The 21,343-nt window shown below is 52.7% G+C and overlaps 2 protein-coding genes across 2 annotated transcripts in view; one reads left to right on the forward strand and one right to left on the reverse strand.

Moving 5' to 3' along the window:
- The first annotated feature begins 803 nt into the window (after window positions 1–803).
- PLEKHG4 (pleckstrin homology and RhoGEF domain containing G4) lies at window positions 804–10,022 on the forward strand. Its single transcript, XM_047792756.1, has 20 exons — window positions 804–1,581; window positions 1,748–1,843; window positions 1,919–2,042; window positions 2,132–2,225; window positions 2,314–2,388; window positions 2,469–2,585; window positions 2,758–2,856; window positions 2,945–3,093; window positions 3,253–3,391; window positions 3,485–3,601; window positions 5,191–5,373; window positions 5,617–6,119; window positions 6,195–6,441; window positions 7,113–7,202; window positions 7,286–7,507; window positions 7,597–7,767; window positions 7,842–8,019; window positions 8,549–8,665; window positions 8,811–9,047; window positions 9,130–10,022. Exons 1-20 carry the CDS (start codon window positions 1,074–1,076, stop codon window positions 9,294–9,296), a joined length of 3,633 nt encoding a protein of 1,210 aa, XP_047648712.1. The 5' UTR covers window positions 804–1,073; the 3' UTR covers window positions 9,297–10,022.
- A 31-nt stretch (window positions 10,023–10,053) lies between these two features.
- The window catches only part of KCTD19 (potassium channel tetramerization domain containing 19), a 30,057-nt gene continuing 18,767 nt past the window's right edge, over window positions 10,054–21,343 (reverse strand). Inside the window, exons 5-16 of the mRNA XM_047792758.1 lie at window positions 20,860–20,991; window positions 19,141–19,351; window positions 17,809–17,969; window positions 16,426–16,529; window positions 15,822–15,964; window positions 15,269–15,352; window positions 14,884–14,998; window positions 13,864–14,491; window positions 12,388–12,579; window positions 12,069–12,223; window positions 11,625–11,726; window positions 10,054–10,307 (exon numbers count right to left, since the gene is read on the reverse strand). Of these exons, the coding sequence (XP_047648714.1) occupies window positions 10,194–10,307; window positions 11,625–11,726; window positions 12,069–12,223; window positions 12,388–12,579; window positions 13,864–14,491; window positions 14,884–14,998; window positions 15,269–15,352; window positions 15,822–15,964; window positions 16,426–16,529; window positions 17,809–17,969; window positions 19,141–19,351; window positions 20,860–20,991 (2,141 nt within the window). The 3' untranslated portion in view covers window positions 10,054–10,193. The remainder of the gene's footprint in view (window positions 10,308–11,624; window positions 11,727–12,068; window positions 12,224–12,387; window positions 12,580–13,863; window positions 14,492–14,883; window positions 14,999–15,268; window positions 15,353–15,821; window positions 15,965–16,425; window positions 16,530–17,808; window positions 17,970–19,140; window positions 19,352–20,859; window positions 20,992–21,343) is intronic.

Genomic DNA, 21,343 nt, shown 5'->3' on the forward strand with positions numbered 1-21,343 from the left:
GGGACTGTGGGCCCGCACTCTTCTTTCGGCTGAGAGGACCGAGTGCTCCTTGTTTTGCTGAGGGAAGCTAGGGCAGGGCTCCCCGCATCCTGCGAGCATTCAAGAGCAGAACCGCCCCCCTCGCACACCCTCCACCCCGCAAACCCCTTCATCACCCGCGACGGCCCCCCTCGCCCGCTCGCCGTCGCTCACCTACGCCGCTTCCCCAGCCGGGGAGCTCTTCCGGCGCGCACAGCGAGCCGGGGCGTGGGCGCGGCGGGAAGGCAGTTGGTCGCTGTTCCTACCCGCGGACTGAAAAGCCGAGTCAGAGTCAGCGGAGGCCTGGGGGTCGAGGTGAAACCGAGTTCCCCGGGCCCGCGGGGAACGAAGGGGTGGCTGGCCAGGGCTTGCTGCGAAAGCCCGCGTCTCCGCGCTTTCCGGCCGGCCCGGGCGGCTGCCGTCGGGCCCGGCGGGGTGGCCTGAGGCTCCGTCCTCCGACCTCCAGGGGGCGGCGCGGCGCCGCGTCCTCTGCCTCGCTCATTACCGGTCCGGCGGCCAGGCAGTACGCTATACCCGCCGTCGAGGCGGAGGTGCAGTACTTTCGAGGGCTCCGGCTGCCTGGCCTCTCGGGTTCGAGGTTCCCTTTGGGGCTCCCCGGAGCGAGGGAGCGGGCGCGCGAGCCTCCCGGGCGAGGCCAGGTCTGCCAGGCTCGCGTGAGCAGAAGCACGAGGCGGCGCCCCGCCCACGGCGTGAGCGTCCCACCCGCGCAGGCTCGCCCAGTGTGGCAGCTGGTGAGCGTTTGAGGTTGAGGGCCGCCAGGTGAAGGCCCACGTGAGCGTGGATCCGCGGACCCTGAGCAGGAAGGAGACTCCGGCCATTCTCCTCTCTACTTAGGCCTGAAGCGTCTACGCTCCCCACGCTGGGCATCAGGACTGGCGCCTCCTACGGTCTCGTGACTTCTGCCTCCATTGCTTGCGGAGCCTTACCTGACCATCTTCAACCCGTTTCTTGGATGAGCTGAGGCCTCAGTTCACACTGAGGGTTTAGCTCATCTCGCATTTGCCTGGAGCAGGCTCACTCATAAGGAGAGGGTGATGGAAGGGTCCCTGGGGGACGCGGATGAGTCCCCAGACCCCCAGGGACACGCTACCGACTGGAGGTTTGCTGTGTGCAGTTTTAAAGATGCCTGGGATGAAGGGGAACCACCTCTTCAGATGCAGCTTAAGGACCCCAATCCTCTAAGCCCGCCAGTAGGGGCATCCCAGGGGGAAGGGGTACAGGACAGCCATCTGCCTGGTGAGCTTCAGGCATTTCCAGGACAGTTGGCTGCAGATGGGTTGGAGGAAGGCCAGAGGGGCACATTAGGAGGTTCCTCAGTCCAGTTGGATGTAGCCCCCTCTGGAGTGGAGATCCTCCTATGCCCAATGTCCTCCCACCTCAGCCTGGCACAGGGTGAGAATGACAGCCAAGAGGGTGGCTTAGCAGGGGAGTCAGTTTCAGACAGGGAAATGCCAGTCCACTTGGACCCTGAGGGGTCGGACAGCAACCCTGTGGACCTTGGAGACCTTTTATCTGAGACATCATCAGAGCTACTGGAGGCAGGTAAGGAAGACTGGGCCAGGGAAGTCTTGGAAGGGAGGGGGGCTACCTGGAGGTGGGTACCAAGACTTGGGGAAGTCTCTGACCCTACTCAGGCTAAAGTCCAGGTTCAAGTAGGGTTCTCTGGGTAGGTGGCCCAGTGTAGACCCAAACCATTTTCTTTCTCAAGACCCCAACAGATCCAGGCTCCCTAAGCCCACTGACTACCTCCTGGCCCAAGACCTCACCTGGGAGCTGCTTTCCAGTGGCATGGCTACCCTGCCAGGTATTTGGGATAGATTAGAAGCAGTGGAGGTGGGGTGACATGATTGTGCAGGTGTTCACTGCCTTCTTCCCACAGGGACTCGGGATGTAGAAGGCCGGGCAGTGATGCTTCTGTGTGCCCATAACTCGGCCTGGCTTCACCCCAAGAGCACCAGCCATGAACTCATCCACCTCCTGCTCTACCTGCGAAGCATCCCCAGGTTGTGGGGGCAGGAGGTTGGGGGACAGAGCCTGATCTAGGAGATGAAGTTTTGGGAAATAGATACTGAACCAAAGCCTTTCTGTTCAGGCCCGAGGTACAGGCCCTAGGACTGACCGTGCTAGTGGATGCCCGAATTTGTTCCCCAAGCTCTTCCCTTTTCTGGGGCCTCAGCCAACTGCAAGTGAGTACAGGATTGTAGCTTCCCTCTTTCCCCCATTTATTCCTTTTGTATAGAGTTGGAGGCAGGGCTGAGCTCAGACTCCTTGCAGGAAGCAGCTCCAGGGTCGGTGCACCAGGTGCTGCTGGTGGGAAAGATGCCTGGGGAGGTGCCTTCAGGGATGCAGGTACTGAGCCCATTTTGGCCAGGGTGGAGGTGGGGTGCTTTCCTAGCAGGCCTGAGTCACTGCACATTCTTTTTCTGCAGTTAGAGCAGCTGTCCTCTCATCAGAGCCTGCTGAACCACATCTCCACCTCAGGATTGCCCACTTCACTAGGAGGAGGCCTGCCTTATTGTCACCAGGCTTGGCTGGACTTCCGAATGGTTAGTGTACTGGGTGGGGCATAGTGTCCTGGGTAGGCAGACATTCTGGTCAGCAGAGGAACCTCTCCTGGGCTGTCTCAAGCAGTGCAAAGCTGGCTGAAATGACCTGGGATCCAAGATGCCTGGGGCCAGCACTGTGCACAACCCTGGTCATGCCTGCCTCTTCTCACAGCGTTTGGAAGCCCTACTGCAGAGCTGCCAATTGGTTTGTGCCCTGCTCCAGGGGGCCATTGAGAGCATGAAGGCTGTGCCCCAGCCCACAGAGTCTGGGGTGAGTGTGCCATCTCCACACTTCCCCCAATGCTTCCTACCTCCCTCCTCCTATGCACACCTCCATGGCCTGTTGCTCTTAATCATAGGAAGTTGACCGTCTGTTGCGGCAGGTGCGGGTCCTGATGCAGCATGTGCTAGACTCGCCACAGCTGGCATGGCTACAATGCCAAGGAGGCTTAGAGCTGGCATGGCTAAAGCAGGAGGTCTCAGAGGTGACTTTGAGTCCAGACTACAGGTAGGTGCAAGTCCATATCCCAGATCCTGCTCCAGCCTATCATATCCCATGCCAGGGACTCAGTGGCTGGCTCAGAAATAGTCAGGGTTGTGGTCCCAGCACAGGGTGGAGTGGAGCTAGACACCAGGCAGGGGTGCTGAGACATGTACCATGCACCAGGCCAGCAGTGGATGAGGCTGAGGACCTGTATGGCCGTGTGGATGGACTGTTGCACCAACTGACCCTACAGAGTAACCGGCGAGTACAAGCACTGGAGTTGGTCCAGATGCTGGAGGCCCAGGAGGGCAGGTTGCACCAGGTAGGAACCATCTCCCCAAATGGGCCTCACCTCTAATCTCAAGCATCACTTCTGCCTCACAGCAGCCCTCTTTCCCTGACTGTACTCCTCCAGATTGAAGTGTGGTTGCAGCAGGTGGGCTGGCCAGCACTTGAGGAGCCAAGGGAGCCCTCATTGGACATGCTACTCCAGGCCCAAGGCCCTTTTCAGGAACTGGACCGGGTTGCCCAAGTGAGTTTGGTCACTTGTTCCTTGTGTAGGTATTGGGACATTTTACCAGGAACTAGGAATGCTGGGTGGGTGAATGGAAATCCTTTACTCTCTTGGAATTTACAGTCCAGCAGAGAAGATCAGTTATCACCAAAAGTTCAAAGTCACATGTATGTATTCTTTCTAGGCAAAAGCTCTGGAGAGAAGCAGCACAGCTGATTCTACCTGAGTGTACAATAAAGTCTTGATCCAGGAGGGGTATTAGCAAGCTTTCTTGAAATAGTGACTTTTGAGCTGAGAGCTGAAGGAGAGGTTGAGCTTAACCAGGCAGAAGAGGGTTGGCGGATAAGAGACATCTCAGACTGAGGGAGCAAAAAGCACCTGCAAAGGACCTGTGGCAGGAGGGGGCATGATTTGCCCCAAGAACCATAAGGAGGACAGTGAGGATGAAATACAGGGAGAGTGGGGCAAGATGAGGTAAAATGAGGCTGGAAAAGTGGTCAGTGGCCAGATGCTGGGCCCTGTGACAGTGTAATTTAAGTGGAAAGTCATATAATCAGATCTGTGTTCTGTGAACATTACCTTAGTTCATAGGTAGACAGTTACTTGGAGGATGGACATGCAGAATGCATTGAAGAGGCAGTTGCAGTGGTCCAGGTGGGAATGATGCTTGCTCTGGCCAGGATGGTGGCAGAGGAGATAGAGTTGAGATTTTTTTGTTTGTTTGGTCTTTTTAGGGCTGCACTCGCAGTATATGGAAGTTGCCAGGCTAGGGGTTGAATCAGAGCTAGAGCTGCTGGCCTACACCACAGCCACAGCAACACAGGATCTAACTTACACCACAGCTTACAGCAACACTGAGCAAGGCCAGGGATCGAACCTGCATCCTCATGGATACTAGTTGGGTTCGTTACCGCTGAGCCATGATGGGAATTCCTAGATTTGGGAAATTGATGGAATTCGATAGTGGAAACATAGGAAGAGGATAAGAGGGAGAGGGAGGTTGCAAAGATGAATAGGTACTATTCCTTGAGAGAAGGATTCGGGGACGGTAACCTTCTGGGGAAAGGGGATTCATCCATCCAGTCTTGGGTGTGCTTTGGGAATGACCATGAAGGAACGAGAGAGAGCTCAGAGGAGGGATCTGCAAGTAGAGGGTCACTTGGTGGTTGTGGGCTTGTGAATGATACTTGAAGATTGCCTGAGGAGAGAGTGTGGGCTGTTTTCATGGGCACCAGTGCTTAACAGCCCAGGTGTCGGGTGGAGAGCAGGAGGATGAAGCACCAGAGAAAGATAAGGAGAATCAGGAGAGTGGGGATGAGTCACAGGAGCTGGGGGAGAGAGTGTTGGATGGTGCTGAGTGGTTGAGTCAGAGGTGGGGGAAGTGGGGCTACAGATGCTCATGAGTTAAGCAGTGAAGAGAGTATCAATTTCTCCAGGAAATTTGGCTGTAGGGAGGAGCACAGAGAGAGAGGGGAGTGGGTAGGGGGTGGAGGGAAGGTCTTCAGAGAAGACACTTGACGATGATGTGTAGACATCTGTGGAAAAAATCTGGGCCCTGGGACTAGACTACCAGGCCAGGGCTTGCTGAGCCCAGTCTCTGTCTCCAGGAGCAGATCAGGCGAGGGGAGAAATTTCTGCAACTACTGGTTGGATGGGATGCGGCTGAACTGGGCCCCTTTGGGGCCAGCTTTCTGGCCCTGCAAGCCCAGCTGACTGACTTCTCTAGGGCTTTGGCCCAGAGGCGGCAGAGGCTGGCAGATGCTGAGAGGCTGTTGCAGTTCTTCAAGCAGGTGGGTGAGGGGTCCCAACCCTGGCTCCAGGTGGTCAGTGAAGTAGGGGTGGCTGCTCAGCTCTACTACCACCTGAGTGTTGCTGTGTATCTTACCTGTTTTTTCTCCTTGTCTTTAGTCTAACCCCCAAATCCTACCACTGGGGATATGGCCATTCAATGGGGATGGGGGGTGGGTAGAGGAGAAGGCCCAGCAATCTTGATGGGCTCCTTCATCAGTGCCCACCTAGCTTTGGTATTGCAGGCCTCGACGTGGGCCGAGGAGGGGCAGCGGGTGTTGGCAGAACTGGAACAGGAGTGCCCAGGGGTTGTGCTGCAACGGCTACAGCTGCATTGGACCAAGCACCCTGACTTGCCTCCTGCCCACTTCCGAAAGATGTGGGCTCTAGCCACAGGGCTGGGATCTGAGGGCATTCGCCAGGAGTGTCGCTGGGCCTGGGCGTGGTGCCAGGACACCTGGCTGGCCCTGGACCAGAAGCTAGAGGCTGCTCTGAAGCCTCCATTGACAGGTAGCACAGCTAGCCTGTGTGTAAGCCGGGGCTGGGCTAGACCTGCTGCCCCTCCCCTGAGAAAGGCATACAGCCTTGATCGGAATCTGGGACTGAGTCTCAGAGAGTCTACACAGCAATGCCACCATGAGGCTGTTGTGGCTGCCTGCCACAGTCCAGAGGCTGGAGGTGGTGTCCAGCCAAGGTCCTGCCCCACCATGCCTCCACCAGGCAGCTGTGACCCCAGGAGCCCCAACAGGTACAGGCAGTGAGCAGGGCAGGGAGGGCAGTGGCAGGACAAATGTCTTGGGTCCTGACTCCACCTCCTTGGTAGGCTTCAGCTGGTACTGGCGGAGATGGTAGCTACAGAGCGGGAGTATGTCCGTGCTCTTGACTACACCATGGAGAACTACTTCCCGGAGCTGGATCGCCCTGATGTGCCCCAAGGCCTCCGTGGCCAGCGTGCCCATCTCTTTGGCAACCTGGAGAAGCTGCGGGACTTCCACTGCCATTTCTTCTTGCGTGAGCTGGAGGCCTGTACCCAGCACCCGCCCAGGGTGGCCTATGCTTTTTTGCGCCATGTAAGCCTCACAAGCCATACGGCCCCTGGCTGATTCTGTCATACTCAGCAGAGAGCTATTGGGTACAGGCTCTGTGACGGGTACAGCTCTGAACAAGACCAACAGGTTCCTGTCCTTTAGTAGAAGAGACATAAAAGTAAAATCCCAGGTTATAGTTTGGGCTAGGAGGAAAAAAAAATCAGGATAGGTGATTGTGAGTTAGTGGTGGGGAAGGGTATCTCCTTTAGAGAGAGCAGTTAGGCCTCTTTGAAGAGGAGCTGATATTTGAGCTGAGGCTAGAGGGAGGGGCTCCAGTTCCATTCAGAGGAAAGATCAAGTGCAAAGCCCTGGGCAGGAAAGCAGCCTGGAGTCATGGAAGAAACAGGTCAGTGTGGCTTAGTATTGTGAGCAAGGGAAGGAGGTAAGGCGAGACCAGAGCGGTGCTCTCAGAGCTGTGGGAGGATCAGAGCTGAATGCAGGACTTCTTTTCCAGAGGGCCTGTGGGCAAGCCCCTCTCTGCCAGTCCCTGTTCTCGCCAGATCGCCTCTCAGTCAAAGCAGGGCAGATTGGATCTTTTGGGGGAAGCCTCCTTGGGACCCGCCTGTTGGCATTTTGGTCCTCCCCAGCTGAGAGTAGTCTGGGCCCCTTGGATGCTGGCCCCTTGCACCAGGCTGAACTATATATCTTTGCAGAGGGTGCAGTTTGGGATGTACGCACTCTATAGCAAGAATAAACCTCGCTCTGATGCTCTGATGACCAGCTATGGTCATGTCTTCTTCAGGGTAGGTGAGCCTGAGACTGTAGGGGGAGGGGGAATGGAGTAAATAGCCTGAAGCCCCCTGATGGTCTCCCACGCACCTGGCAGGACAAGCAGCAAGCACTGGGGGACCACTTGGACTTGGCCTCCTACCTGCTGAAGCCCATCCAGCGCATGAGCAAGTACGCGCTGCTGCTGCAGGAGCTGGCGCGGGCCTGTGGGGGTGCTGTGCAGGAGCTGAGTGCCCTGCGGGCTGCCCAGAGTCTTGTGCGCTTCCAGCTGCGACATGGCAATGACTTGTTAGCCATGGATGCCATCCAGGGCTGTGATGTGAGTCATTCCAGGCCATGGTGGGCAGGGGCAGGTGTGAAGGGAGGGGGCAGAAGAGGTGGGGCACCCACTGAGCCCCAATCTGACAGGTCAACCTCAAGGAACAAGGGCAGTTGGTCCGACAGGATGAGTTCATGGTGCGCGCTGGGCGCCACAAGTCCCTGCGTCGCATTTTCCTCTTTGAGGAGCTGCTGCTCTTCAGCAAGCCTCGCCGAGGACCTGCAGGCATTGACACATTCGCCTACAAGCGCTCCTTCAAGGTAGGCTGACCCAACCCCTCCCTGCTCCCCCCACACTCCCCATGCCTCACCAAGCCCTTCTCCTGCCCGCACAGATGGCAGACCTTGGCCTCACTGAATGCTGTGGGGATAGCAACCTGCGCTTTGAGATCTGGTTCCGCCGTTGCAAGGCCAAGGACACCTTTGTACTACAAGCTGCCAACTTGGCCACCAAGCAGGCTTGGACAGCTGACATCTCCCGCCTGCTCTGGAGGCAGGCTGTCCACAACAAGGGTAGATCCCTGCCCATTACGCCCCACGTTCCCCTTCTCGGAGAGCTTATGTCGTCCCAGAAGGGCCCCAGGGAGGACCTAGGGACCTGGAAGCACTTGTGAGAGGGGAAAAGGTCCATCAGCAGCAACCCATCCAGGGTTAAGTACTCCAAAGTCAGGTAGTCTTGCTGTCACTGTCTCAGACTGTGGACACAGCATTAACTTCTGAGTGTTAGAGGCCTCATGTCTATTTTATTTATTTGCTTATTTACTTATTTTGGCCTCACCATGGTACATGGAAGTTCCTGGCCAGGGATTGAATCTGAGCTGCAGCTTTGGCCTGTGCCACAGCTGCAGTAGTAAGAGGTCTTACCTCTAAAAGGAGAATTGTGACGCTTGTCCATGGAATTGTTGGGAAGAGAGAGTCTGGCACCAGAAAGGCTCAGTGCCCAGGACAGTGTGCTGGCTATGGGTGGACAGGAGAGACTTATGTAAGGGGGAGGGGTAGATAAAGGGCCTGGCTGATATCCAGATGTTCACTGTCCTCCCAGAAGTGCGCTTGGCTGAGATGGTGTCCATGGGTGTGGGGAACAAGGCCTTCCGGGATATTGCACCCAGTGAAGAAGCTATCAACGACCGCACCATCAACTATATTCTGAAGTGCCGAGGTAGCAGTCAGGCTGCAGGGGGTGGGGTGGGGAGAGCTGCACAGGAGGCAACATGGACCTCTCTCAGCCTTAGCCGATGCTCGCCTCCAGACCTTGGCCCAGCTGGGCTCTGGCCTGACCCAGCCTGACCCTCTTTTTCATGCAGAAGTTCGTTCTCGTGCCTCCATTGCTGTGGCCCCATTTGACTGTGACAGCCCCTACCTGGGGGCCTCAAACTCCCTTCCTGGAGACCCTGCCTCTTGCTCTGTACTGGGGTCCCTCAACCTGCATCTGTATAGAGACCCGGCGATTCTGGACTTCTGCTGGCCCCTGTATTCCACCAGCTTCCCAGAGGAAGCAGTATTGGAGGCTGAAGCCGAGCTGGGCAGCCAGCCATCTTTGAGTAGGTCTGGGCTTGGCCAGAGGCAGGAGGGCATGGCTTGGAATCTGGGCCTCCTCCTGACAGCTCACCTAATCTTTCCTAGCTCCTGAGGACTCAGAAGTCTTGTCCCAGTGCCCATCAGCCAGTGGCTCCAGTGGCTCAGACAGCAGCTGTATGTCAGGGCAGACCCTGGGCAGGGGCCTGGAAGACTTGTCCTATGTGAGTTCCATTTTACTTTATACCCACCAGCCCTTCCTCAGCCCCACCTAGGCCTATGGCTGCCTTGCCCTTAGGTAGAAATGAGGGGGTGGTCAAAGTCATTTCTCAGAGACCCCGCCAGGACCCCGAGCTCGGGAAATAAGTATTCATGCCTAGCTTGGCACCACAGGTCTGAGCCCAGGCTTAGAGGCGGTCAGTGGATCCAGGCGTCTATAGATCCAAGGAATATCACCTCTCTCAGGATCTGCTGTGACCAAGCCATGGTTGGCACCTGGGTTGCCTCCAGCCTACATACACAGTCCTATTGATTATCTTTTCCGATGTCTGGGTCAATTGGACAGACCAGCAGGGACCTCTCTAGGAGATTCTGGCTACAGGGCCAAAATGAACCCCCAGTCCTTGGCTCCTGGCTTCCTGTCCCCTTCTTCTGTCTCCAGCTCCCCCCAGTTGCTCCCACCCAGAGCAGAGGGTGAACGTTTGTTCCCATGCTTTAGGCAGGTGGGGCATCAAGTGACTCTGGTAGTGACTGGGCTGCCCCACCTCTCAGGATGGACACAGGTGGGTTCCCAGCCACTGCTTCCCAGCCCCTGGTCTCATAGCCAAGCTCCCCAAACTTAGGGGCATGTTCATCCCTATTGGACTCTTGCCTTCCCTGACTTTTCAAGCCCAGCCCCTTCTTTCCTGGGTCACTTTGGTTATTCTGACTCAATGCTTTCTGCATAGCTTTCAGTTAGAGTTGTTTAAGATTATTTCACTGATTGTAAGATCTTTGGTATCTCAGAGATGGAGTACAGGTCCTTGACTTGTGACTTATTCTTTATTTGTTTATAATAAAAAATAAACTGATACGCATCCTTGGATGGGCAAATGCATTTTGGGGATGTCCCCGGTTAAAAAGAATCTTGTCGGTAGGGTGGGGTGTATGTCGGGGCAGCATCTCTGGGCACCTTAGCCCTCTTGTAAGTACTTGCTCAGGACAGAGTAAGAGACAGACCTAGACAGGCCCCTCTGGATGAGCAGGTCCACACAACGGCTGTATTTCCTGGCGAAAGGCAGCGTGAGCTAGAAGGAAAGGCTAGGCTTATTCCTGACTTCGTGGCTGGTTGCCTACTCTAGCTTTGTGTGGATGGGTCAGGCCATCTGGGTCGGGCCATGGGCAGGGCAAGGGCAGTTGATGCTTTTGGGTTCAGTTCTGCCTGAAGGCATCTCACAGACCTGTGGCTAGGAGTGACTACCAGGGAACAGAAAAGAATAACCAGAGAATCAAAAAATGCATATTTCCTGCCACTGGTTTTCCCCTTTCTAGTTGTAGATGCTGACTTTACTTTCCAATCAATAGACTAGGTAGAAGCTAGTGTTTATGGTGACTATTATGTTTATGGTGAAAGGGGTTATAGTAATGTACTTGATTATCAAAATACTAGATTAATGAAAAATTAGCTAAATCTTTTTCACCTACAATGTTAAAATAAAAATTGAATGCTAAAATTATTTTAAGGAATCAAAAAACAAAAAACCTGGGTCATTTCTTTGCCCTTATTGAATATTTTCTTTTTCTTTGTAAAAACTAAAGCAGCTTCGTTGCTGTGGCTCTGGCGTAGGCCGGCAGCTACAGCTCTGATTGGACCCCTAGCCTGGGAACCTCCATATGCCATGGGTGTGGCCCTAAAAGGACAAAAAAAAAAAAAAAAAAAAACTAAAGCAGCTTAAGTGCAAAAGGAATGTACAAAAGTAATGACACTCATGGCTAAGAAGGTGAAGTTGGTATCCTTGTTTAAAATGTCTGAGGAGTTCCTGTCTTGGCTCAGTGGTTAATGAATCTGACTAGGAACCATGAGGTTGCGGGTTCGATCCCTGGCCTTGCTCAGTGGGTTAAGGATCCGGTGTTGCCGTGAGCTGTGGTGTAGGTTGCAGATTTGGCTCAGATCCCGTGTTGCTGTGGCTCTGGCGTAGGCTGGTGGCTACAGCTCCGATTCGACCCTGGGAACCTCCATATGCCTCAGGAGTGGCCTAAGAAATGGCAAAAAGGTGAAAAAAATAAAAAATAAATAAAAGGTCTGATTCCCAGTAGTTTCTCTGCTTTCAGCACTCCAAAACCTTGGGCTCATGATGTGCTTCCCCAAACATGGTCAAGATTATTACTGATGAAGGCTAGACTGGTACCATTGGAGGAAAACTAAAAGAACCAGTGGCCTGAATACTGTCTTTTGACCACTCTAGACTGGTTAATTTCAGCCATTTTTTTTTCTCCCTCCCTGGGGCAAGGGACTAGAATTTTGACTTCTGGACAGTGCTGGCCTGGCTCTCATGCAGCAAAACAGTGTCTCTCTGAGGCATCCAGAGGGCTGCCATTCCCAGGGGGATGCAGGTGGCCCTCACCTCCACCCAGCTGTACAGGCGTTCTTGGGTGTGCCGGTCATCCTTGAAGCCAGTGATGGCCAGCAAATCCACCACAAACTGCTTGGGGCTGATGTGCAGGGTCTGCCAGAAGAGTCCACAGTCAGGCAGGGCTGGAGGCAGCTGCCTGACACATGTTTGCTCCCATCTTCTCTGAGTGGGATGCAGAGAAAGGACTTCCCTGGGATTGCAGGAGCCAGAGGTCAGGGGATACTGTCATTTCTGCCTCTGGGCCAAAGCTCGGTCTAGATGATGCTGCCCTGTCTTTCTGTCCCTAACATTCTTGCCACTCTTCTGCCCCTGACTAGTCCCCTTACTCCACCCCACCCCCCCAATTCTGGCTTGCTTCCTCTTGCCTCGCACCAGTTACTGTGGAGGCAAGGGGACAGTGGAGAAGGAACAGGTCCTGGGGCCTATCACACATACCCACAGCCGGTTGGCCAGGGAGACCACCTTGGCTGTGATGGCTTTGGGGTCCTTTTGCCTGATGGAATCCAGAATGATGTCAGTCAGGAAACGGTGACATTTCTGTGCATAGAACATCTCTTCCCAGGACAGAGAGAAGCTCAGGAAGGTCACCTCTGTGGAGGAGAGAGTGGATGTGGCCACATTTGCCATGGTTAGGGCCTTGGAACCAGCCTGGAATAAGAGCTTCCAAAGGAGACGATATGTCCCTGCAGTACCCCAGGCAGGGGTGTGGGCATCCGTAAAGAAGCCAGGGCCAGACATGGCTCCAAAGCCTTACCTTGGGGCTGGGGGCTGGCTGTGGGTGGCATGTGCCTGAGGTTGTCCATCTGTGTGGTGTAGATGATGCTGTCCTCAAAAAACATGCAGGAGCCATCGCTACCCACCACAGGGGGGTGGGTAACTTTGAGAATGACTCCTGTGCTGTCCACCTCACTGGCCTCAGGCAGAGACTGCTCAGGAGCAGGACTTTCTGTGAAAACACAGTGGTGAGAGGGCTTTCCTTAAGCCACCTCAGAGCCCAAGCAGGGAGGAGACCTCTGGCAACAGATGAGTACAGTCAGTCACCAGCCTTCCAGCAGTTGCTGCCTGCAGCTTCTCAGAAGTGGCCCTGGGCTGGCAGGGACATGTTCTGGCTTTCCTCTCTTCATTGCCCTGGAATCACTGCAAGGCAGATCCTAAATTCTAGAACTTCAAGGAACTTTCCAAATTCCTGTTGAACTAGGACTGGTATTAAATAAAGCTAATAACAACCCATCTGGGGACTAGAAATGTAAAATTATGAGGGGAGTTTTTTGGGGGGAGTTGTTCATGCATGCCCACTCTGAAGATTATGCCTGACAGACTAACTTGGGGCTTGCACATGGGGCCCAAGAAGGCCCCTCTACGCAGGGCCCAAGCCACTAAAAGGGAAAGGGACAAAATACTCCAGGAAGGACTTTAAGGGAGCAGAGGAAACTGTCCGTCATAGCAGTTCTCAGTCCACTTCCCTGGGCTGCTCTACTTTCCACCACACACACACACACACACCTCTCCGTTGAGCCCAGTCCCTATATACTGTCCTGTCTCCTGGACTTCTCCCTTTGGTTGCCCCTTAGTACCTCAAACACAGTGTATCCTTTCCCCCAAGTCCTACTCTTCCTGTTCTTCCCACTTCAGTAACTGTCCACCCTTTACAATCACCCGAACTAGAAACCTGCCTCTTCCTTGGCCTGATCCTTTCCTGCTTCTTCTAACTGCCTAACCTAACCTAGAATGATCTTGACACTTCTAACGTTTACCTGCTGCTGCATTTCCTCAGGCCCTGGAACAAGCTTTCTAAATGCACACCTGACAGCTTGCTCCCTTGTTTAGAATGCTTCAGTGGCTGTCTGCTCCCCTTAGGATCAGAACAAAGTGCTAGGTCCTGAACTTGACCTATAAGACCTGTCCTGATTCCTTATGTCTTCAGCCTTACGTCCTATTACTTCATGTTAAGCCTAGCCTCCAGGTGCTAGACTATAAGCACCTGAGGCTTCTTCCTTTGCCTGCTGACTTGTCAGACCCCAGCCTCTTTTGTGTTCCTGTCACTTTACAGTCATCTCCTTCCATATGCCTTCTGTGGTCTCTCAAGCCCCCAAGCAATGCTAGCGTGCATTTCTGTTTTCTGTTTGGCATAGTTGAGTGCCAGGTTCTAGTCACTCACTCTGTGGTCTTGGCCAAGATATGCCTTCTCTCTTATAAATGAGACCTATGTCAAGGATGGGACAGGACTCACCTCTCTCCTTTGGCCTCTGCTTGCCCCAGCCCTTCAGGGTGACAGCTCTTTTCATAGGGAAGTATGGCTTAAAGGTTGGCTCTGGCCCCTTGTCTTTGGCTCCAGCTCCAGTTCCTGCCTGTGGGCCGGGGTCCTTCTCTGAGGCTGTGGAGTGGCCTTTCCAGGAAGCTGAGGTGGTGGGATGGGAAACAGCCTCACTTCCTGAGGGGAGTTGCAGGGTGGGCTCCTCCAAGGAGCTGCTCCGGGGGGCTGGTAGTGGCTGGAATTCCCACTGTTTGTAATTGACCATGTCCCATTCCCTCACCAGGGAGATGAGTTTTTGCATGGGGGTGACAGGAGGGTCTTTAGTTTCAGATTTCTGTGTGAGGTTGACTGTGGTGCACTTCTTCGTGGGAGGACTTTCAGGGTGGGCCCCCCAGTGTCTAGGGTTGGCACACAGGCCAGGGCAGTGTGAGTATGTGCTGGGATTGCTTGCCCTCTTTGCCCCTCCGCACAAGGACACCTGGATTGTGCGGGAGTACTGCTCAGTCTCCTCCATCTGGCTGGACCTGGCCGGGGTCCCCTTGGCTTTGTTCCATGGAGTCCTGTCACTGCCGTCTTGGAACTCCATAGGCATGCAAGCTGTGGTCTGGGGAGGGAGAACACAGCAGCTCTGAGCATACTGTGCTTCCATATCAAAGCCTTAACTAAGATCTAAAAAGCTTGGTCTCTAAGACTTCACTTGAGCATACAGAACAATCCCATTCCCAACATGGGTCTGCAATTTGAGCTTTGCTCTGTCCAAGTGGGGGTGGTACCCTGCCCAAGGGCCTTTCTCACTCCAAAGGGATATATTAGCATCCCAGAGCACATACACCCAGCACTTCCTTGTGTCTCCTTCAAGACTTAGAAACTAGTCACTATGCTAGGAGCCACGTAGGCCCTGTTCTTTCATTTTGCCATGTCTCACAGTAGTGGGGTTTGCTCCCTGAGCTCTGTGCTGGTACTCACACTTCCAAACCAAAGGCGGCAGGAACTTACTTCTTTGGCATCTCTACTGAACTCTACCAGTGACCCTTGCCCTTCTGTCACCATGTGCAGCCTCCTGATGGGAAACGCTTCTTCATTTTCAGATTCTTTCTCCTGGATCCATGACCTGCAGACTCCAAGATGGTTTGGTTAGTGAGCAGAAGCTACCACTAGTCCATCGACTAAGTCTGCCCTTTGGCTGGGAATTAACTTTAGATAGCAGAAGAGAAGTTGCTTTAAAGGATTTTGCTTAGGTCACTGGCTAATCCTGGGCCTGCTTCACCCCTTCACCCCAAGGAGGACAGGTCCTACTGGGAGGTGAGACTTAGGACAGGATTCTCAAGAGGAATATAAAAGTACAAACTTTAGAACATGATGTCAGGAGCAGTTTCCTTACTTGTATGCCTCACATTGGACAAGGGCTTCTGAGAGGGATGGGATGTGGTACTCCTCCACCTCCTGGCAGAGAAGGGGCCATTCCCTGCAAATGACAAAGAGATAGCTGACGGGGCATCTGGGGTGAGAGTGTGGATGGGGATATAAGTCTCCAGGCCTGCTGCCTTAAACAGCAATTTAAATGTTGGAAATAATATAACCTCCTTTCTGAGGCTACAAACTTAAGTTTCCTTGTTGCAAAGGGATGGGCTATCATATGATTTCCTTCCTTCACTCACTTTTTTTTTTTTTGTCTTTTTGCCATTTCTTGGGCCGCTCCCGCAGCATATGGAGGTTCCCAGGCTGGGGGTCTAATTGGAGGTGTAGCCACCGGCCTACGCCAGAGCCACAGCATCTCGGGATCCGAGCTGCGTCTGCAACCTACACCACAGCTCACGGCATCGCCGGATCCTTAACCCACTGAGCAAGGCCAGGGATCGAACTCACACCCTCATGGTTCCTAGTCGGATTCATTAACCACTGAGCCACAACGGGAAGTCCCTTCCTTCACTCACTTAAATTCAGATGGTAAAAACAGTTTGCCAAGTCTCAGGAAGTTGAGAACGTGTCGGAACATTTGGCCATCCCCATGGATCAGCAGGGTCTGTCCATATGTGATCCAGTAAACTCTCTGAGGGTTGGACAGCAGTTCTGGATACTGCAAGGAGTTGGACACCGGAGTCTTTGTTAGTTTGTTAAAGGGCCACATCCTTATTAAGGGGCAGGTCAGTTCTTTTTTTATTTTCCCAGCCATTCTAGAGCCATTGTTCTCCCTATCTCATCAGCCACAAGGAGCCGTAATGGGGAGCAGCGTATCCAGGGAGAAGCACATAATCTCTACCTCAAGGTTTCTGGCTCCTAGACCACTCTCTATCAACGCATTTGGAACCTCACCCTATCTCCTGCTTGGTCCAGGCCCCTCAGACTGGCCTCCTTCCTAGCCAAACTCCTGAAGGCCCTCTCAGCATGCTGCTTATACAATAAGAGCACTTTGGGCCACGGAGCAGGGGGAAGGTCCTTGTTCTAAGCAGGTGCTGGAGGAGGGTCAGGTGACAGGTTCCAAAGCAGCTCAACCGCAGAAGCCAAAGGGAGGAGAGGGCAGCCTCAGAACAGCAATACCTTTAGCAGGGTCTGCAGGGTGGTTGCATACCAGTGGCTTCCAACATAAACTCTGATGATCTGTTGGGGAGAATACACAGTGATTTCTGCCATCCACTCCTCATCTAAGGAAACCAAGGAGAAGGAACACATCACATGGCTATAAGGGAAATTAGGTAGGGCATTTGGTTAAGAATGTATATTACATGTTTAGACTTCCATCATATTCTCTTGCCTACTCTGAGAGCAGCAGAAATCCCTGACACCAACCTTGCCTTTGGCTCACCATATGGTTTCCTGGGTGGTGAGGTGAGTTTAGAACACAGCTTGGAGGGTCAGCTGGTGTCTCTGGGTTGAGGGAGGGTCACCAATCCCAAGGGCACTAGCGTTCTTCCCCTGGCCCACCTCTCCCAAGAAAGCTGATGTTCCTTTCTACCTACATTGCTAACTGCCTCTGGTTTCTGGCTGGCTATATCTTGGGTATGTAATTTTCCATGTGGACACTCACATGGGAGCCAGGAGTCCCTCTGTATATTTGTGCTTATGGTTTGGCATATATATGGAGCCAGCCTCTTATCAAATCACTGTCATTTCTACATAGACCAAGCCTCAAGGCATGTCTGGAAAATGGGGCTTTATTTTGGGAAGATGAACTCAGGGCCCTTTTCCTGGGGGTGACTAGGCATAGGCTTTGTTCTGGTATATGAGAACCAGTTTCTAATGAGCTTTGTAATGAGTGAAGGGTATATAAGTAGATTATCTAACCAAGAAATATATAATTAGATTGTGAATCCTATGAAGACAGAGACTGATTCTGTTTTGCTCTCTCAACCCTAGTGTTACCTACCATCATGATATATGGTAGGTGCTGAAATAAATACTGAATGATGCTGAATGATAGTAATATAGCATAAACTGACCTAAAACACTTTTTGTTAGTAAACAGTTATATGCAGCTGGTGAAACACATTGGCTTCAGACTGAGATTCAAATCCCAGCTTGACCATGATCTTGTAATGTGATCAAGTTACCTCCCTGAGCCTCTGCTTCCTCTGTTAAATGGACCCAGGGTCCATTCTTTCCTGGTTGGCTGTGGGGACCAAATGAGCACAGCATCAGCTCTCAGAGCCTGATCAGGCATGCCCTTGGGGACCCAGGCGGCCCTCATTGGGTCAGTCTGCACTACTCAGCCTGTAATTCTTCAGGATACTTGGGGTGGGCCTGGGGTGTGGAGCAGTCACCTAATATGAAAGTTTCCTTTTAGGTGAAACCCACAAATGTTAGTTTGGTCTTCCTTTCCTGTTTCATCTATAGTCCCTGGCTCTGGCCAGCCTCATCTTTCCTCTCTGATCCCCTAGACCCTCCTCTGATGCTGAATTCAAACTCAGAAGCTTCTTTATTTACTGAATACATCCATAGGTGCCAGAGTCCTTGGCTCCAGATGAGTCTTCAGAGCCACTTTCACTGGCTCATAGGTGAGGTCCCTCTTGTCCAGGAAGGCGCAGAGCTCATACACCTCAGAAATGGTCTCCGTCAGGGGCAGCCGGCAAGTGCCCAGCCAGTTCCTGCCCAGAGGAAAGGCCTGTCACAGAGAGCCTCAGCACTGCACCCCAAGGGAGTTCAGCCTGTTAACTTTCCATGTCTAGAATGTCTTGCCCTACCTAACACTGACTTACGCTTGTGGCCACTAACGTCATTTCCTTACTTAAATAGAAATCTGCAGATGTCTCATAGTGGGGTAAACTTGGACACATAGGCTCACCCTTCTGGAGCTGAGCTTGACCTATTTCAACAAAACCCTCTAAATTGACTAATTGCAAGGCTCCAGGCCCTGTCTCCGATTTCAGAATCCAGGACAGGGCCCTGCCACTCCATTTATGCCCCCATAAACATCTGCCCAAAACATCTCAGTCACTATGTTGCAGCCTGTCTGTCATGGTTTGAGAGATTACTGATACCTTGTATGGCCAGGAAAGAGCTGGGAGCCCCCCACCTCCAAAGGCACTTGTCTTTGCCCTCTGTGACATCGGGGGTGGGACATCTCAGGAAGAGATGGATGATGTGGGCCCCAAAGGTCCCAAAAACATACTGGAGTAAGATGGTGTTTGGGGCTGGATGACCCTCTCCCCAGGGGCTCAGGAAACCCCACTTCTACCTTTGGTTTTGATACCAGTGTATTTTGTGAGCCTAAGAGAATTGTTCTACTCTGAACCTGTTTACCTTTCTATAAAAGAATCCATTCCCCTGCACTAAGGGGGACATTCTGAGCTAATCCCTCCCAAGTTAAGGCCAGGTATCACCTCCAGGAAGCCTGCCTTGCCCTGATTGAAGAGGTTCACCCCTAGCTCTGGACTTTCTGTGTGTTCTGTGAACCTCCCAGTGGTTGAGAGGAGGACTTTTGTAGGAAGAAGAATATGGTAGGAGGGATATTCAGCACCCTGAGTGTTACCTCAGACCTAGAACAGGGCTGAAACCAGAGGAATGGATTGCAGAGAATGAAAATATGAAACAGCTTGAGACTTTTGAACCTTTAGAACTTTACACTGTGACACCAGCCCTCTCCTCTGAGGCCTAGATTTGGTGGTACTGGTGGGAGTGGTGGGAGTGGCTAAAATCATGGACTTGTACCCAGTGACACTGCTTTCTCTGGCTCATGGGCAGGGCCCTAGACTGGTTCCTAGAGAAGGGTAAAGTTCAGCCTGAGTGGGACCGAGCTGTTCTTGAGGAGGGCCTTACTTAACATGCTGGAAGAGGACCCCGTTCCCCGTGATGTACAGTCTACTTCCATCTAGTGTGCTCTCGATGCGGAGTTGTCCCAGTGCAGAGTCTGGGTACTTGACAAGCAGACCCAGTGCCATCATGTATAGTGGCTTCATGGACTCCAGGCCTGCTGTGCGGCCCCCCTTCCCAGGGCTTGGAGGAGGACAGGAGGTCCGGGAACAGCCACCTGTGCCAGAGAGAAAGGGGTGACTCCTAGACTCCTAATGGTCATAAGTGTATTAAAAGCTTTGGGTCTTGTTTCCTACTGCTGCCTTGAATCAGTACTAAAGAGGCTTAGAAGGAGCTTCTTTCCTTGCACAGCCAAATCTGGATCTGCTCAAAATCAGCATAATTTTTCTTATATTCAGTCAGGCTTAGAAGTCAGACTATTTGTTGGGAGGTGGGGTGGGGGTGGATTAATTTGCTTTATCACTAACATTTGAATTTCAGAAATTTCAGTATAACAGCTATCTAGCCTCCGCAGGAATTTCTTAGTTCCAAGCTCTGTTTTAATTATCCAAGAATGATAGCCATAGCACAGAACCTGATGCCTGGCTTCCTGGATTCATAGTGCCTGTTACTCCTGGCAGAATTTTCCCCAGAGACACACTGTGCAGTGTTACTTTCAGATTGGTTATTTGTGTTGCTGGCTCATGGGTGTTGCTTCCTTTCCCTCGTCACATAACTCTTATGCAGCAGGCACCACTCTATTCATCTCTCAGTGACCCATGTTGTCTGAAGAAAGAAGCCCTTGGAGGAGGGGTTTGAACTCACACCCTCTAAAGTGGGCTGTAAGCTTCTGGGACAGGCTCCTGAGACCTGCTGCAGGATGCCACTGCCCCCATCCATATAGGATAGGACTCCATTTGCCTGAGAAGGAGGCTGGGAGAGCTGGGCCTAAAAACAGGGGAGAGGCCTGATTCCCATGGAATAAGTTTCTGGTGACGCACAGGCCAAATTTCATATGCAAGAGAGTTGTATGCATTCTCGGAATGCCTGCTTGCTGAGGCCACACTGAGGTAACCAGGTCCCTGCAAACATGCACAGTAGCTTCCACAGACATGTAAGATTTGGGAAATGGGATGGTGAAAGGCAAAAAACATGTGAGGAGCAAACTGGAATGAGGTTGGACAGGGAGCTTGAGGGCCTGGACTGGAAGTTTCAGGAGTAGACCATAATAGGCATACTAGCTGGGGGTTTGAAGTAGGAGGGGAAAGGGAATTTGGAGGCGGGTGGGATAACTGAAGCACTATGGGAAATTTGCCCACAAACAATTTCCCTTGCCCTCCAGCTGTGCCTGGAAGAGAGAGGATGGGAGTGGCAGGTGGGTGTGGGTGTTACAAGTTGCTAGTTGCTTGACATTTCCACAAGGAGGGCAGACCTCCCCTGCCCTTGGGAAACCTGCCCTCAGGCCCAACTTCCCTCCTCTGGACTTTGTGGCCTCCTTTCCCCACCCAGGCTGGTCTGAGATACCTATAGCTCAGTGGGGAGACTGAGCATACAGAGGGCACACCAGGTTTCAGGCTGAAATTCCTCTTCTCAGATTTTAAGTCAGCCCAAACACCAGCTTCTGTCACCACCACCCAAAGCCCAAAGTGGTTGTGGGAGGGAAGATATTTGTTTTCACCTTTTCTGACTAAAGCCCAGACTGCCCTAGGGTATTAAGGGGAGGGCAAGTTTCCCCCGTTGACATACCCATGTTCATTCGGTACAACCTCACAGCTTCACTGAGCTCAGGGATTTCCAGAATTTCCACTTCGGCTTCTAATACATCTATGTTAGAGAAATTATCTGGTAGTAAAATCTTCTGTGAGCGGAGAAAATTCACTTGAAAAGCAAAAGGAAACAAAATGGGTTAACAAGGTTATTTCTGATCTAATTGTAGGTCTAGGTTTTGGCAGGTTTTTGGTGCTGCAACTTATTGTAGGCTCTCCTTGTTCCGAAACAGTTCCTAAACATACCTGGTTAGATTAGCATTCACTCTGTGGTTTTCAAGGTGAAAGAGTCCATGGGTGTGGCTTCCCATGGCCTGGCCTGAGGGCTCCAAAGCCAGGCCCTCCTGGTGAGCACACCGGCCCTGAGACTTACCCTGTGTCTTGACCCAAGAGCAGGTCATTCCAAAAGAGGGAGTTGTCTTGCAGCTTAGAGAGGAAGGGCCTGGCTGAGCCTGGGCTGGCAG

Source organism: Phacochoerus africanus, chromosome 8 (assembly GCF_016906955.1).
Source record: "Phacochoerus africanus isolate WHEZ1 chromosome 8, ROS_Pafr_v1, whole genome shotgun sequence".
NCBI classification, from domain to species: Eukaryota; Metazoa; Chordata; class Mammalia; order Artiodactyla; family Suidae; genus Phacochoerus; species Phacochoerus africanus.